Below are 15,677 nucleotides of genomic sequence, written 5' to 3'. Positions count from 1 at the left end.
ATAATCCCCAAAACAAAGCGCCTTATATGTGATTTATTGGCCCTCCTCCACGTGCATTTGGAAAATCATGGCAAATATTAGTCATTTTGATGATTTCTATCTATTACAGATAATAATAAATAATTTGACTCAGTCATTCTGCTTAAGTCCAGACCCTATTCTGTTCATGTATAACACTTTATATCTGGCTCTCCACACACTGCAATGGGTCGCTTTCTTATTCACATGATCATGGAAAATAATGAATACTTTTGGATGTATAGATAAAAAGAACGTATTATTTCCATTAGTTTCATCTTGTGATTTATTCAATTGTTCAGAGACACAACAGCAACAGTCTGCCCCTGGGGGTTTAACCAGTACATGTTAATCAGTGACATTTACTCTCCCTACAAGGATAAACAAAAAAATCAACATTTTAATAAAATATGATGAATACCAGAAATATCTTAAATGTTCACATTGAAAAAGACACAACGTCAAAGACAAATACAAAAGCAAATGAACACTTGTTTGAAGAAGATTGTTAACCTCTATCTCATCCGGCACTTGATTGGAATATGGGTGTGTTGTTTCTGGGGGACACTACAGCTAATACATTTGTTTTCTTTTATAGAGCTCTCTATAGGAGCTCTCTCGACTGCAATTAGTGCAAAACTCTGCAGCGAGAATTCTGACCCGCACAAACAGGAGGACCCACATATCCCCTATTTTAAAACAGCTTCATTGGCTGCCAGTGTCTTTTAGGATCGAGTTTAAAGTTCTGGTTCTAGCCTTCAGAGCCGTGCATGGTCAGGCTCCTTCTTATCTCAGTGCTCTGGTTCAGCCTTACACCCCTGCGCGGGCTCTGAGGTCTGTGGATCAGAACCTGCTAAAGGTTCCACGTACAAGTTTTCGTACCAGAGGTGACCGATCCTTCCAGGCTGTTGCTCCCAGGCTCTGGAATGGTCTTCCGCCCTCTTTGCGCTGTATTGACTCTGTTGTTTCTTTCAAATGCAAACTTAAGACGCATTTATTTGTCCAAGCTTTTAATTAGCTACTTTTGGGCTGCTGTGATTTCTGTGTTGTTTTGACCCCTTTTTATATTGTATGTAACTTCTGTTTTTAACTGTGTTGTGAAGCACTTTGTGGCCTTTGCCTGTGAAAGGTGCTATATAAATAAAGATTACTTACTTACTTACTTACTTACTTACTAGAGTCATATTAAAGTAGTTTTACATTTGTCATATTTCTCAAGAAAATCTTTCCAGACAGTATTATTCTGAAGGCAGACCTGAACCAGCTGTAAAAGAAGCCGTAGATGAACGGGTTGAGCATTGAGTTTGACCATCCAAACCATTTAAAAGCCTCAAATACAGAATCTGAAACTGTGTATTCAATGAAAGGCAAACAGGTCATAGAGATCAGGAAAGGAGCCCAGCAGAGGAGAAACACCCCCACCACGATTGCCAGAGTGCGAGTCGCCTTTTTCTCCTTCCCACTCACTGTCGCACCTGATGTGAAGCTCTGGAGGCTACGAGCTTGTCCTCGTGCCACAAGAAGAATCTTTGTGTAAATTGGAAACATTATGATAACAGGGATGTAAAAGCCAGTAACTGAAGCAATAACATTTAAATTTGAAATTCTAAAAAAAGCACATCTCTTTTCAGACTTCCCATCTCTCTTTCCCCCAATGGTGATAATGATTCCACATAATGCGGGAACAGTCCAGGAGACAAGGATCATAATTGTAATAACATGATGAGTAATTTTGGTTCTGTAGCTCAGAGGCTGACACACTGCAAAGTATCTATCAACAGATATGAAGCACAGGTTCAGTATTGAACTCATAGACAGCATTATGTCAAAGGTGGCTCGCACATTACAAAGAATTCCTTGAAGATCCCAGCAGGGATTTACAAATAAGACTGTGCTAAAAGGCAACACAATAACCCCAACCAGCAGGTCAGCCACAGCCAGAGAGAGGACCAGGTAGTTTGTCGGGGTTTGAAGCTGTCGGAAGTAAATAACAGAAGAGATGACAAGCAGGTTACCACACATTGTCAAGACTGAAATTGTCCCAAACATAAAAGACAACAGATGAATCCTGAAGGATCGGTCAGTGTTCACAGAATGACTGCATACAGTTGTAACATTAAGGAAAGCGTTTGCTTCCATTAAAGAGCAGGTTACAAAGAGCAGGTGTTGGCCAAGTGTTTAGTGACCAGTGCTGCTCAGGCTTAAATACACAAGACTTCAGTTTGTCAGGGGAGGGGCAGGGGAGGGATTACTGTGCAACAGGCGATGGGAAAAACACCATTTTGAGAAATATTTCAAAAGTGTATTATCATCACATATATAATGAAACAATAATAATTATAATAATAACCATGACATTTTTACCTTTATTTTAACTTTATTGTCCACCTCAGTGGAAATTAGTTTACAGTTCACCATCACAGAAAGAATCACAGAAAAACTAAAGGATAGCAATTCCAAAAATGTTCCATATTGTTATGAATCATTATCACGGATAATGACAGTGAACCTAGACCTGACCATCATAGTGGTACGTGAATTTTTGCGTTAACTATATTTTCAATTTGAAAAGAAAAATGCAAAAACTTTTTTAAATGTTGCAAACATTTTTACATATTGCGTACAAGCAGCAATAAGTGTCCGTCACAGGAATCAGGGAGACAAGTCGGTTCTGGGGCATTTTGAGCTTTTCACAGATTGTTAAAGTGTGGTCTCCAACAATGTGTAACACATGGATATCTGATAATATTTGGAGACGTAGCGGCGATTTGAATTTAACAACTCCTGAAAGCAGCAAGGGGCAAAAAAAAAACGCCAAAGATTTGGGACATTCTCACCTCTCTCTGCTGCTGCTCGTGACAATAGGGCTCATTTACATCTCATTTAGGTATGCCATACCAAAGGCAAAAAGCAGGAAAAATGCCATAAAAAAAGAAAAACACACAGTTGACCAGAGGGAAAGAAGAACGCACACACGGTCATTAGTGCCATGGACAATGACTACGTTATATTATCCGTAACCTGCACACACAGCTTTCTTAATAGCTTCTCCCCAGTCCGTCTGCGTCAGCTGAGAGAAAGGTATAGACTCCAGACATAACTGAAGTTCTAACTTTAGAAAAGACTCCTGTACTACTTTTGTAATGCCACACTCTCATACACATGAGAGGAAAAGGCCGACATTGCGGCGTATTGCCACGCGTGATGGCATTGCACAAACCCAACGTAACTTTATCCAACCATAAAACCGAAAATATGAAGCGGATCTCTCTCAAATAAGAAGTGTAACGATGGTGTCTTTTGATGTGACAGCTCTGGTTACATCTGTCCCAACCTCAGCAGCAGTCACAGCGGTGAGAAAGACTGACTGAGGACAGCACTCCAGCTGAAAGGACGCAGCTCACTGCAGACCACATTTGCCAACTACTGGTGATTTGTCTTAGCAACACATATCTCCAGTTCTGAGCTGACTTCTATAGACAGATTCATGACTGTGCTAGGGGCTCTCCTGTTTCACCCACAGTGGCTAACCTCTACATGGAGGATGCTGTGGACCCCAGCATTAAATTTACTAGGGAGGATGCTAAGGAGAACCAACTTGCCTTTTTAGACTTCAAAGTGATCATAGGAGAAAACAGCACAAACTAGGGGTCATTAGGACGCTCCAACACAGGGCTAAACAGGTGCCTACTAGTGCAGAAGGAAGACCAAAGAGGAGCAACACATCCAGGGAGCCCTCTCGGACTGTGGCTATCCTAGCTGGCCTTTCACTAATGGCAAGAAGACCTAAAATAGGCCAGACAGACTACAGAGCCCAAAAGAAAGGGAGTCTCCTTGCCGTATGTAGCTGGGGTCTCAGAGAATCTTTTGACCACACAGGATTCCAGTTTTCCACAAACCAGCGAACACAGAGACAAAAATGTGTTCATCCCAAAGACAAAAACCCGAGCCACAAACAAATGAAGCCTAGGTGTTAATTCAACCTGGGAGACTAATTTCAGCATCACATACCTCCAGCCAATGACCACTTCCGAGAGGGCCACACCTCCACCTCAGCCATCAGCGTAAGAGCCGCACCTCCATAGCAGCCAATCATCGCCCTCGGTCCCGCTTTTAAGCCCCAGCAATCATGGTTTGTTCGCTTCCCAGCTGTGCTGCGACCCGCCTCCACCCCATCTCCACCTCTTCTGTCCACGGCTTCTACATGCTGCATCTTCACGGGTCTTCCATACCACCACCACCAGTGTCCAGGCTCCGGGGAAGACATCCCTAACTCCAAGATGTGAACGCCAAAACTAATATACATGTCAATAAATCTTCCTAATTGCTGCTTTTGTCTGTTTGAGTCTATCCAGGTTGAAATGTGGTAATGTGGTGTACTCTAAGAGGAAGAATGCAAAGAACATTATATTGGAGAAACTAAACAAGTGTTACAGAAGAAGCTTTATCAACACTGCACAAGTGGCCCTCAGTCTGCTGTTCCCCTACACCTGGGAGGCACCAACCACTCCTTGGAGGACGGAGAGGTCAAGATTTTATCTAAAGAAAAACGTTGGTTTGAACCAGGAGTGAAAGAAGCAATTTTTTGTGAAGAAGGCAAACCCCTCCATGAACAGGGATGGTAGGCTTAAAGGAATAGGCCACCGTTTTTACATACTGAGATATGTTCTTACCTTAGCTTTGACGAGTTCTTTAGGACCTGTCTGGTCTTCCCCCGTGCCTTCAGTCACGTAAACACAGCGCAGACGGCGTTAGCATTTAGCCTCTCCCCCTCTCCTCTATAGCTCCAAAACAGGTCAAGATAGAAGCTACCAAGCTCTTCCACGTTTTCCCTATTTAAATATGGTTACGTGAAGTGTTACACTACAAAGTATAATTACACAAAATTAAACAATGTGGATTTTCTAAGCGGATAAAAGGATGAACTATATTGTAAGGCGTAATAATACCAGGAGTAGTTTGGCATCCGCACAGTAAAGTGAAGATTACTGTGCGGATTTCAAACTACTCCTGGTATTTAAATAGGGAAAACGTGGAAGAGCTTGGTAGCTTCTATCTTGACCTGTTTTGGAGCTATAGTGGAGAGAGGGAGAGGCTAAATGCTAACGCCGTCTGCGCTGTGTTTACGTGACTGAAGGCACGGGGGAAGATCAGACAGGTCCGAAAGAACTCGTCAAAGCTAAGGTAAGAACATATCTCAGTATGTAAAAACGGTGGCCTATTCCTTTAAGTTTCATTTGTACCCCTGTTACAACAATCTTCGTCGCACCTGCTCTGCAGGGTTCTGTCATGTTATTGAGGCTGAAACTCAGCCAGGACAGATCAATAGGCAGGTGATTAGCAGTGATCAGCTGAGATGAGGACCGTTCAGACTGAAACTCAGGTGTCAGGTAGGTCGTTAGGACTTAGAACAACAAAGACTCTTAAACTACAAATATGCTTACCTACAGGTGAGAATAGCTGCTAATGGACTGGAGGGACTTAGCCAAGCGAAACTCCCCCTCATGGTGTTTATCTGGGCTGCGGGCTGAACTGAACTTTGCTGTGCTGACGAAGCCTTTTGGATGGCTGCTGGCTTTGCAAAGCAATACGTCGGCGCTATCACTTGTACCTTAGTTATCTTTACTTGTCTGTTTACACCTGTCACCGGAGTCTGAAAAGTGCGCCCGGTACGTGAGCCGCACTATGTCCAGATGATCTCAGCACAAAAACAAATGTATAAATGCAGGTCCCTTACCAGCTGTTAAAAAGTGTTTACTTGATCATTCTCACATACCATTGACTTTGTATCTGGGGACACTGATAAAATGTGCACAGAACTGTTAAAGTCGTTTTGCATTTGTCATATTTCTCAAGAAAATCTTTCCAGACAGAATTATTTTGAAGGCAGACCTGAACCAGCTGTAAAAGTAAGCATATATGTAGGGGTTGAGCATTGACTTTGACCATTCAAACTATTTAAAAGTCCCTACATCTGTTACTGGTATTTATAAGGCCAGAGTGTGTGTCACCTTTTCCTCTGATCTCACTCTTTAAGCATATTGTAATCATTATTAGGATAGCAGGAATGTAAAAGAGAAAGACAGGAGCTACAGATACAGGGTTTGAACCATTGTATTAAGATGCTTGTGATGACATTATATAACTTTTAAAGCAGTTTTACATTTGTCATATTTCTCAAGAAAATCTTTCCAGACAGAATTATTTTGAAGGCAGACCTGAACCAGCTGTAAAAGAAGCCGTAGATGAACGGGTTGAGCATTGAGTTTGACCATCCAAACCATTTAAAAGCCTCAAATACAGAATCTGAAACTGTGTATTCAATGAAAGGCAAACAGGTCATAGAGATCAGGAAAGGAGCCCAGCAGAGGAGAAACACTCCCACCACGATTGCCAGAGTGCGAGTCGCCTTTTTCTCCTTCCCACTCACTGTCGCACCTGATGTGAAGCTCTGGAGGCTACGAGCTTGTCCTCGTGCCACAAGAAGAATCTTTGTGTAAATTGGAAACATTATGATAACAGGGATGTAAAAGCCAGTTACTGCACCAACCACATTTAAACTTGAATTTCGAAAGATGGCACATTTGTTTTCTGATTTCATTTGTGTCTTTCCCCCAATGGTGATGATGATTCCACATAATGCTGCAACAGTCCATGAGACAAGGATCATAATTGTAATAACATGATGAGTAATCTTGGTTCTGTATCTCAGAGGCTGACACACTGCAAAGTATCTATCAATGGATATGAAGCACAGGTTCAGTATTGAACTCATAGACAGCATTATGTCAAAGGTGGCTCGCACATTACAAAGAATTCCTTGAAGATCCCAGCAGGGATTTGCCAATAAGACTGTGCTAAAAGGCAACGCAACAACACCAACCAGCAGGTCAGCCACAGCCAGAGAGAGGACCAGGTAGTTTGTCGGGGTTTGAAGCTGTCGGAAGTAAATAACAGAAGAGATGACAAGCAGGTTACCACACATTGTCAAGACTGAAATTGTCCCAAGTACAAAAGACAACAGATGAATCCTGAAGGATCGTGAAGTGTTCTCAGAATGACTGCATAAAGTTGTAACATTGAGGAAAGAGTTTGCTTCCATCTAAGAGCAGGTTACAAAGAGCAGGTGTTGGCCAAGTGTCTGGTGACCAGTGCTGCTCAGGCTTAAATACAGATATTTTCAGGGGAGGGGCTGTGGGCCGGCCAGCCAGCAATTTTTACTTTTACAGAATGTAATTTCCCTTTGGGGAGTGAATACATTATTCATCATAATGTCAATACATTATTCATATGAATAAATTATTTGTTCAGATTCAGATTCATTTATTGGCCATTTACAGTTTGAAAAACCACATTGGAAAAAAAATGCGCAAAGAGCTCAAAGTGCGATATGTAAAACACGTAAAAAGACACAATATAAAAAACAGAACAAACAAACAATGCCACATTAAAAGCCTAAGGGCAAAATATTGTACAATAAAAGTCCACACAGATAAATATAACAGAAGTGCTTGTTTAAAGTGCCTTGTTTAAAGTGATCACAGCTTGAGGAAAGAAACTGTGAATATGTCGATCAGTAGAACATATGATGGAGCATTCATGGTCATGATGGAGTTCATCTATGTCTATCTTTCTATGAAACTCTGGAGCGAGAAGCACAGGCGCTTGCTCACAGCTAATGGAGAAATAGGTTTTGTTCTTCATAGTAGCTCCATTATCAACGCTGATATTTTCACTATACACTGTGTTCCAAAGATTTTCTAAATTGTCAACTCAAATGAGAGTCAGCATAATTTTCAAGTCTTTACCTGGTAGAGGATCATTTAAATGTGGTGGAAACAATTTCCCAGTGATAACAGTATTTTTTTCAAAAATAAATATAGTAAAAACCTCAAAATCCACTTTTCCAAATTATTATGCAACTCATCGTTTCAATACATTTTAAAGCTCGTAATTAACTGAAAATGCTCATTTGTTCTATTTATAGCATTAGGAGGTCATATTTACTGAAATCAAAAGCTATTTCAAACAAAAAAATATTAACAGGTCAAGTTATATTTTACCATAGGAGCCCTTGTGTGATAGCAGCTTCAAAATTCTTAAATCCATTACATTTTGAGTTTTTGGACAGTTTCTGCTTGGGATTCTTTGCAGGATGTTAGAATAGCCTCCCAGAGCTGCTGTTTGGATGAAAACTGCCTCCCACCCTCATAGAAGTTTTTTTTTGTTGAGGCTCCAAATGTTCTCAATAGGGTTGAGGTCAGGGGAGGAGGGGGTCCACATCATGAGTTTCTCTCCTTTAATGCCCATAGCAGCCAGTGATACAGAGGTATTCTTTACAGCAGGACATGGTGCGTTGTCATGCATGAAGAGGATTTTGTTAGGGAAAGCACGGCTCTTCTTTTTGTAGCATAGAAGACAGTGGTCAGTCAGAAACTCCACATATTTTTCAAAGGTCATTTTCACATCTTCAGGGAGCCTAAAAGGGCCTAATGGGGCCGACCAGCTCTCTCAAAATGATTCTGGCCCAAAACATGACTCCGCCCCCTCCTTACGGAGGTTACAGCCTTGTTGGGACATTGTGGCCGTTCACCAACCATCCACTACTCCATTGATTTGACCATCCAGGGTTATACGGCGCTCATCAGTGAACAAGACTGTTTGAAAATCAGTCCTCATGTATTTCTGAGCCACTGCAGCCGTTTCTGTTCATGAACATTCAATTAACAGTTTAGGGGAGGCCCGGATAGAAGATTTATGCACAACTGCAGCCTTTGGAGGGTCCTACACCTTGATGTTCGGGAGACTCCAGAGGCACCAGCAGCTTCAAATACCTGTATGCTGCTTTGTAGCATCTGTTCTCTTAATCTGATGTGCTTGTCTGGCAGAAACCGTCCATATTGTGCCTTTATCTGCACAAACCGGAGTATGTCTGAATCATCCACAAATCTCTTATCAGTACGATGATTACGCTTAATCTTTCATGAAATATCGAAGGTTTTCATACCTAGACCAAGGCTTTCAACTATTTCACGCTTTTCATCAGCAGAGAGACCCTTTTTCTTTCCCATATTGCTTGAAAATGATGATCTGCATAATAAAGTGGAACACCCTTTTTCAGTAGTTTTTCCCTTAACTGGGCTTAACCTGAAAACTAATCATCCCAGGTCTCTGAGATTAATGTCAGTGATTCATAGAGCCCCAAGACACGACACCATCCATGAGTTTCATTATTATTGTTTTTTTTTTTTTACCTTTTTGACAGAAAAATCCAATTTGCATAATAATTTGGAATGCAGTGTACATGTGCACATTACCACACAGAAAAAGTACATAAAATGGCATGGCGCTTTGTGATATTGCAGCCAGATCACAAATTCAAAAAATCATTCAACCCTTGTGGGAATTCACATGAACAGTTCACGCGGGCTTTGTGGAGCTGGAAAAAGTTTTTGACCGCGTGTTCTTGCGGGTGCTTGGTTCACTGTCGGCCGTAAGTCAGAGCTCATCACGGTGCATGCTGGGCTCCATAGTGGCTGCTCTTCATCACCGATTTTGGTCTTCACTTTTGTGGTTACCATTCGCTTTAGTCGTAGGTGCCAGTAAACATCGACGTGTTTGTGTAGGCAGTCACACATTCATACAGGCACATTTGGCAAGGACACAGCATGTAAATAACATAAGACTTGAACCACCAACCTCCAGGTATGGCGAGGGTGAGCGACTGTGCAACATGTATTAAAAGATACTCACTAAACAAGATGGGACATTTTTTATCACATTTGCAGTAAGAAATGATTACATTTGTTTGATTGATTTTAAAAGTAAGCCATTGAAAGTATATAAAAAGTTTGTGCTTACAGATTCCATTGCTACACAATATACTACATACATTGTAATTATCATGGAAAATACCACGAAAGTACTATATGGTGTATATTTCATGTAGTCTGTTGCTGAGGATGCTGAACTCATTACTAACCACAGCAGACTGGTATAAACCGGGCCAAAATGGTGATTTATAAGAATATTGTTCAATGTAGCTTTGCATTGGTGTAGCTACCCTGAAATATCTTCCCTGACAATATCATCCTGAACGCACACCTGAACCAGCTGTAAAAGTAAGCGTATATGAAGGGGTTGAGCATCGAGTTGGACCATCCAAACCATTTAAAAACCTCTATTGCTGTTAGTGGAACTTTGAAATCATTCAAAGGCAAAAACGTGACACACATGCAAAACGGAGACCAGCAGGTGAAGAACACCCCCATCACGATCGCCAGGGTGCGCGTGGCTTTTTTCTCTGACCTGCTCACCGTGGCCCCCGCTTGTGTAACGTGGATGCTGCGCGCCTGTTTCCGAGCGACGCTGAAGATCTTTAAATAAACTGACATCAATATTAAAGCGGGAATGAAAAAGAGGAAGACGGTGGCGACAGATATGAAGTTGGAACCGTGGAAAAAAGCACATCGGGTGTCCCGCTTTCGTCCACTAAGCGTCGTCAGTGCCGCGCATGTGAATGAAACTGCCCACGCGATCAAAATCATGGCTGCAGAAACATTTGTGCTGATTTTTGTTTTATAGCTCAGCGGCTGACACACTGCATGATATCTGTCGATGGAGATGAAGCACAGGTTCAATACGGAACAAGAGCACAAAGCAATATCAAACAATCCCCTCAAAAAACAAAGATCTTGCTGAGGCCAACATGGGTTTGCGAATAGAACCGTGCTGAAAGGAACGAGCACAGTCCCGACGAGCAGGTCGGCCACAGCCAGAGACAGGACCAGGTAGTTTGTGGGGGTTTGGAGTTGTCGGAAGTAGATTATGGAGAATATGACCAGCAGGTTACCACACATTATTATTACTGCAATTGTCCCAAAAATAAAACATAAAATCTGAGTCTTAGAGTCTGCAGGTGTGTTTTCCAAATTGTCACAAAATGTAGTCTGGTTTGTGAGCCCTTCCATGCAGACAAGAAAAAAGTTTCAAGAGCATTGTTATGAAATATTAACAAAAGAAATCCCTGTTTCAAAAGTTTAGGACCGGCCTCTCTGCACCTGTAGAGATGTGTGAGTCGCGCAACTCCACAACTGCACGGCTCACTGTGCACTGGGCTTTATCAGAAAACTTCCTGGTGCTGGACGACTCTGATTGGACAAAGTGATCACACACGTTATTCCTTTGCATTTAGTTTAGAGTGTGTTTTCTTATTGGTTAGTTACTTATTACAAACACCACTGTATTTTTGTTTATTTTATTTAAAGACATTTAATTGAGCAGAATTATGAATTAAACCCCGATAAAATTTGAAGAGGTGATTATATATGTTTTACCATAACATCATGTTGTTTATTGTGACACAGTTCTCTCATGATTTGGGGTGAAAAGTCCTCAAAATGACTTTCCTTAAAGGTCATGTAAACCCAGCTGAATACGTTTTCCAGCATCAGAGGGACATATAATATAATCATCCATCCATCCATCCATTTTCTTCCGCTTTATCCGGGGCCGGGTCGCGGGGGCAGCAGTCTCAGCAGAGATGCCCAAACTTCCCGATCCACACACACCTCCTCCAGCTGTTCTGGGGGGACCCCGAGGCGACACCAGGCCAGCTCGGAGACATAGTCCCACCACCGTGTCCTGGGTCTTCCACGAGGCCTTGTCCCACTAGGACATGCCTGGAACACCTCCCGCGGGAGGCGACCAGGAGGCATCCGGAACAGATGCCCGAGCCACCTCAGCTGCTCCTTTCGACGTGAAGGAGCAGCAACTCTACTCCGAGCTCCTCCCGGGTAACTGAGCTCCTCACCCAATCTCGAAGGGTGCGCCCAGCCACCCTGCGAAGGAAACTCATTTCGGCCGCTTGTATTCGCGATCTTGTCCTTTCGGTCATGACCCAAATCTCATGACCATAGGTGAGGGTGGGAACGTAGATCGATCGGTAAATCGAGAGCTTTGCCCCGACTCAGCTCCCTCTTCACCACAACAGACCGATACAGCGACCGCATCACTATCGATCTCACGCTCCATCCGTCCCTCACTCGTGAACAAGACCCCGAGATACTTGAACTCCTCCACTTGAGGTAAGGACTCCCCACCAACCTGAAGAGGGGAAACCACCTTTTTCCGGTGGAGAACCATGGCCTCAGATTTGGAGGTGCTGATCCTCATCCCGGCCGCTACACACTCGGCTGCAAACCCCCCCCCAGGGCGTGCTGAAGGTCCTGGTTCGTTGAAGCCATCAGAACAACATCGTCAGCAAACAGCAGAGATGAGATCCTGAGGCTCCCAAACCGGACACCCTCCGGCCCCTGGCTGCGCCTAGAAATTCTGTCCATAAAAGTAATGAACAGAACCGGTGACAAAGGGCAGCCCTGGCAGAGAACAAAACACGCACCGGGAACAGGTCTGACTTACTGCCGGCAATGCAAACCAAGCTCCTGCTGCGGTCATACAGGGAACGGACAGCCCTCAGCAGAGGGCCCCGGACCCCATACTCCCGGAGCGCCCCCCACAGGGCACCACGAGGGACGCGGTCTAACGCTTTCTCCAGATCAATAAAACACATGTGGACTGGTTGGGCGAACTCCCACGAACCCTCGAGCACCCGATGAAGGGTATAGAGCTGGTCCAGTGTGCCACGACCAGGACGAAAACCGCATTGTTCCTCCTGGATCTGAGGTTCAACTATCGGCCGGATCCTCCTCTCCAGCACCCTGGAGTAGACCTTACCGGGGAGGCTAAGGAGGGTGATTCCTCTATAATTGGAGCACACCCTCCGGTCCCCCTTCTTAAAGAGAGGGACCACCACCCCGGTCTGCCAATCCAGGGGCACTGTCCCCGACCGCCACGCGATGTTGCAGAGACGTGTCAGCCAAGACAGTCCTACAACATCCAGAGACTTAAGGTACTCAGGGCGAATCTCATCCACCCCCGGAGCCACGCCACCGAGGAGCTTGCTCACCACCTCGGTGACTTCAGCCCCGGTGATGGACGAGCCCACCTCCGAGTCCTCAGCCTCTGCTTCCCCATTGGAAGACGTGAGGGTGGGATTGAGGAGGTCCTCGAAGTACTCCTTCCACCGCCCGACGACATCCCCAGTCGAGGTCAGCAGCCTCCCACCCGCACTGTAAACAGTGCTGGTGAAGCGCTGCTTCCCCCTCCTGAGGCGCCGGATGGTTTGCCAGAATCTCCTCGAGGCCGACCGATAGTCTTCCTCCATGGCCTCCCCGAACTCCTCCCAGACCCGAGTTTTAACCTCCGCGACCGCACGAGCTGCAGCGCGCTTGGCCTGCCAGTACCTCTCAGCTGCCTCAGGAGTCCCACAAGCCAACAAGGCCAGGTAGGACTCCTTCTGACGGCATCCCTTACTTCCGGGCGTCACCACCGGGTTCGGGGATTGCCGCCGCGACAGGCACCAGAGACCTTACGGCCACAACTACGAGCAGCCGCATCGACAATGGAGGAGGAGAACAGAGTCCACTCGGACTCCATGTCCCCAGCCTCCCCCGGAATCTGGGTGAAGCTCTTCCGGAGGTGGGAGTTGAAGACCCCACCGACAGAGGGATCCACCAGACATTCCCAGCAGACCCTCACAACACGCTTGGGCCTGCTAGGTCTGACCGGCTTCCTCCCCTGCCAGCGGATCCAGCTCACCACCAGGTGGTGATCAGTTGACAGCTCAGCCCCTCTCTTCACCCGAGTGTCCGAGACACGCGGCCGGAGATCAGACGACACAACTACAAAGTTGATCATCGACCTCCTGCCTAGGGTGTCCTGGTGCCACGTGCACTTATGGACACCCTTGTGCTCGAACATGGTGTTCGTTATGGACAAACTGCGACTAGCACAGAAGTCCAATAACAGAACACCACTCGGGTTCAGATCGGGGAGGCCGTTCTTCCCAATCACTCCTTCCCAGGTCTCACTGTCGTTCCCCACGTGGGCGTTGAAGTCCCCCAGCAGAACAATGGAGTCCCCAGTCGGAGCACTATCTAGTACCCCTTCCAGGGACTCCAAGAAGGCCGGGTACTCTGCACCGATGATGGGCCCGTAGGCCGAAACAACAGTGAGAGACCTGTCCCCGACCCGAAGGCGTAGGGACGCGACCCTCTCGTCCACCGGGGTGAACTCCAACACGTGATGGCTGAGCTGGGGGGATATGAGCAAACCCACCCCAGCCCGCCGCCTCTCCCCGCGGGCAACTCCAGAAAAGAGTCCAGCCTCTCTCCAGGAGTTGGGATCCGGAACCCAAGCTGTGCGTGGAGGTGAGCCCGACTATATCTAGTCGGTATCTCTCAACCTCCCGCACAAGCTCAGGCTCCTTCCCCCCCAGCGAAGTGACGTTCCAAGTCCCGAACGCCAGAAGCTGTGCACGTGGACCAGGTCGTCGAGGCACCCGGCCTCGACTGCCACACAGTCCTCTCCGCACCCGACCCCTACGGATCCCTCTGCGGGTGGTGGGTCCACAGGAGGGCGGGCCCACGTCATCCCTTCGGGCTGGGCCCGGCCGGGCCCCGTGGGCAGAAACCCGGCCACCAGACGCTCGCATTCGGGCCCCAACCCCAGGGGTATAATCAATCAATAATATAATCAATCACACACTAATCCCTATATTTGGTGTGTAGGCAGGTATATATTTATAATTAGAGAATGACAAAGTCACACTGTACTTGTCAATGATTGCATCTGTTTCAATTTGATTGGGGACAGAAGCTGGATATTTTGGAGTATTTATCACAGGGAATGAGTGCTGTCTATCAATTAAAGTATTTAATTGAGATTAATCTCATGAATGTCATTGTTAAAGAAACTAGATGCAAGTTGGTCATTTTATGCTCACTACTCCCACCTCAGGTCTTACGTGTAACTGCAGTCTCTATATGAAAGGAACAGGCCACCGTTTTTCCATAATGAGATATGATCTTACCTGAGCTTCGGCGAGTTGATATGTACCTGTCTGGTCTTAGTGTGTAAAAACGGTGGCCTGTTTCTTTAAGCTCGTGCACTTCGGATCCGAAGTAACAACTTTTTGAGTGACAGTGCAGGATTTTAGAGGCAGTTGTGGTGAATCGGTCTGAGCTCATTCTACACATTAGGACATGGCTGGAGCATGTAGGGGGATGAAAATTCTTTTTAACGTTTTAATATTTTTAAACTCCGTAGAGTCCCTTTAAGTCACAATTTACCTATTATCTATTATCTATTCTAAATGTCCCGTGAATTATCATTTTGATGCTCTAATACTCTTATCGGATACCTCAAATATACAGCAAACTTCAGGTGCAGGAAGGTCGGGTTAGAAAGCACACTTTTTCCCCTTACATTGTTGTCTTACAGCATTAAGTCATTCTTATCCATAAATGCCTCTCAAAGTAGGTGATGTTTTGTTGAATGTCCAGTTTTATGGGGTGAATGTATCATTGGCATGTTTTGTTTTCACAAGTTTAGATGGAGCCTAAGCTCTTCTGCTCCAAATGCGGCACAACAGCAGTGACCAAGCACATGTGTGCTGGGTCCTGGGTATGGTGGGACGGTGGCGTGCCGGTGATGTAGTGAAGTTGTTGTGCGGGGGACACTGTATCTTTCTACTTTATTGACATGTTACCACGTGAAAGAAAAAAACTGTGATTTACGTATTGCACCCATAATTGATT

General features: G+C 45.1%; 2 protein-coding genes across 2 annotated transcripts; both read right to left on the bottom strand.

Moving 5' to 3' along the window:
- Positions 1 to 1,203: 1,203 nt before the first annotated feature.
- On the bottom strand, positions 1,204 to 2,040 carry LOC306975041 (trace amine-associated receptor 1-like; the record flags this gene model as incomplete). The annotated part of the gene is made up of 1 exon (XM_079572461.1): positions 1,204 to 2,040. The coding sequence occupies one exon, from the start codon at positions 2,038 to 2,040 to the stop codon at positions 1,204 to 1,206; it is 837 nt and encodes a 278-aa protein (XP_079428587.1).
- A 4,179-nt stretch (positions 2,041 to 6,219) lies between these two features.
- On the bottom strand, positions 6,220 to 8,598 carry LOC306975040 (trace amine-associated receptor 1-like; the record flags this gene model as incomplete). The annotated part of the gene is made up of 4 exons (XM_079572460.1): positions 6,220 to 6,245; positions 6,355 to 6,508; positions 6,668 to 7,011; positions 8,574 to 8,598. The coding sequence occupies 4 exons, from the start codon at positions 8,596 to 8,598 to the stop codon at positions 6,220 to 6,222; spliced, it is 549 nt and encodes a 182-aa protein (XP_079428586.1).
- Positions 8,599 to 15,677: the final 7,079 nt, after the last annotated feature.

The sequence above is a fragment of the Gobius niger genome (assembly GCF_951799975.1).
Source record: "Gobius niger genome assembly, chromosome: 15".
In the NCBI taxonomy this organism is placed as follows: domain Eukaryota; kingdom Metazoa; phylum Chordata; class Actinopteri; order Gobiiformes; family Gobiidae; genus Gobius; species Gobius niger.
The sequence above is the reverse complement of the archived record's forward strand: the minus strand, read 5'-3'. Positions and strand labels throughout refer to the sequence as shown.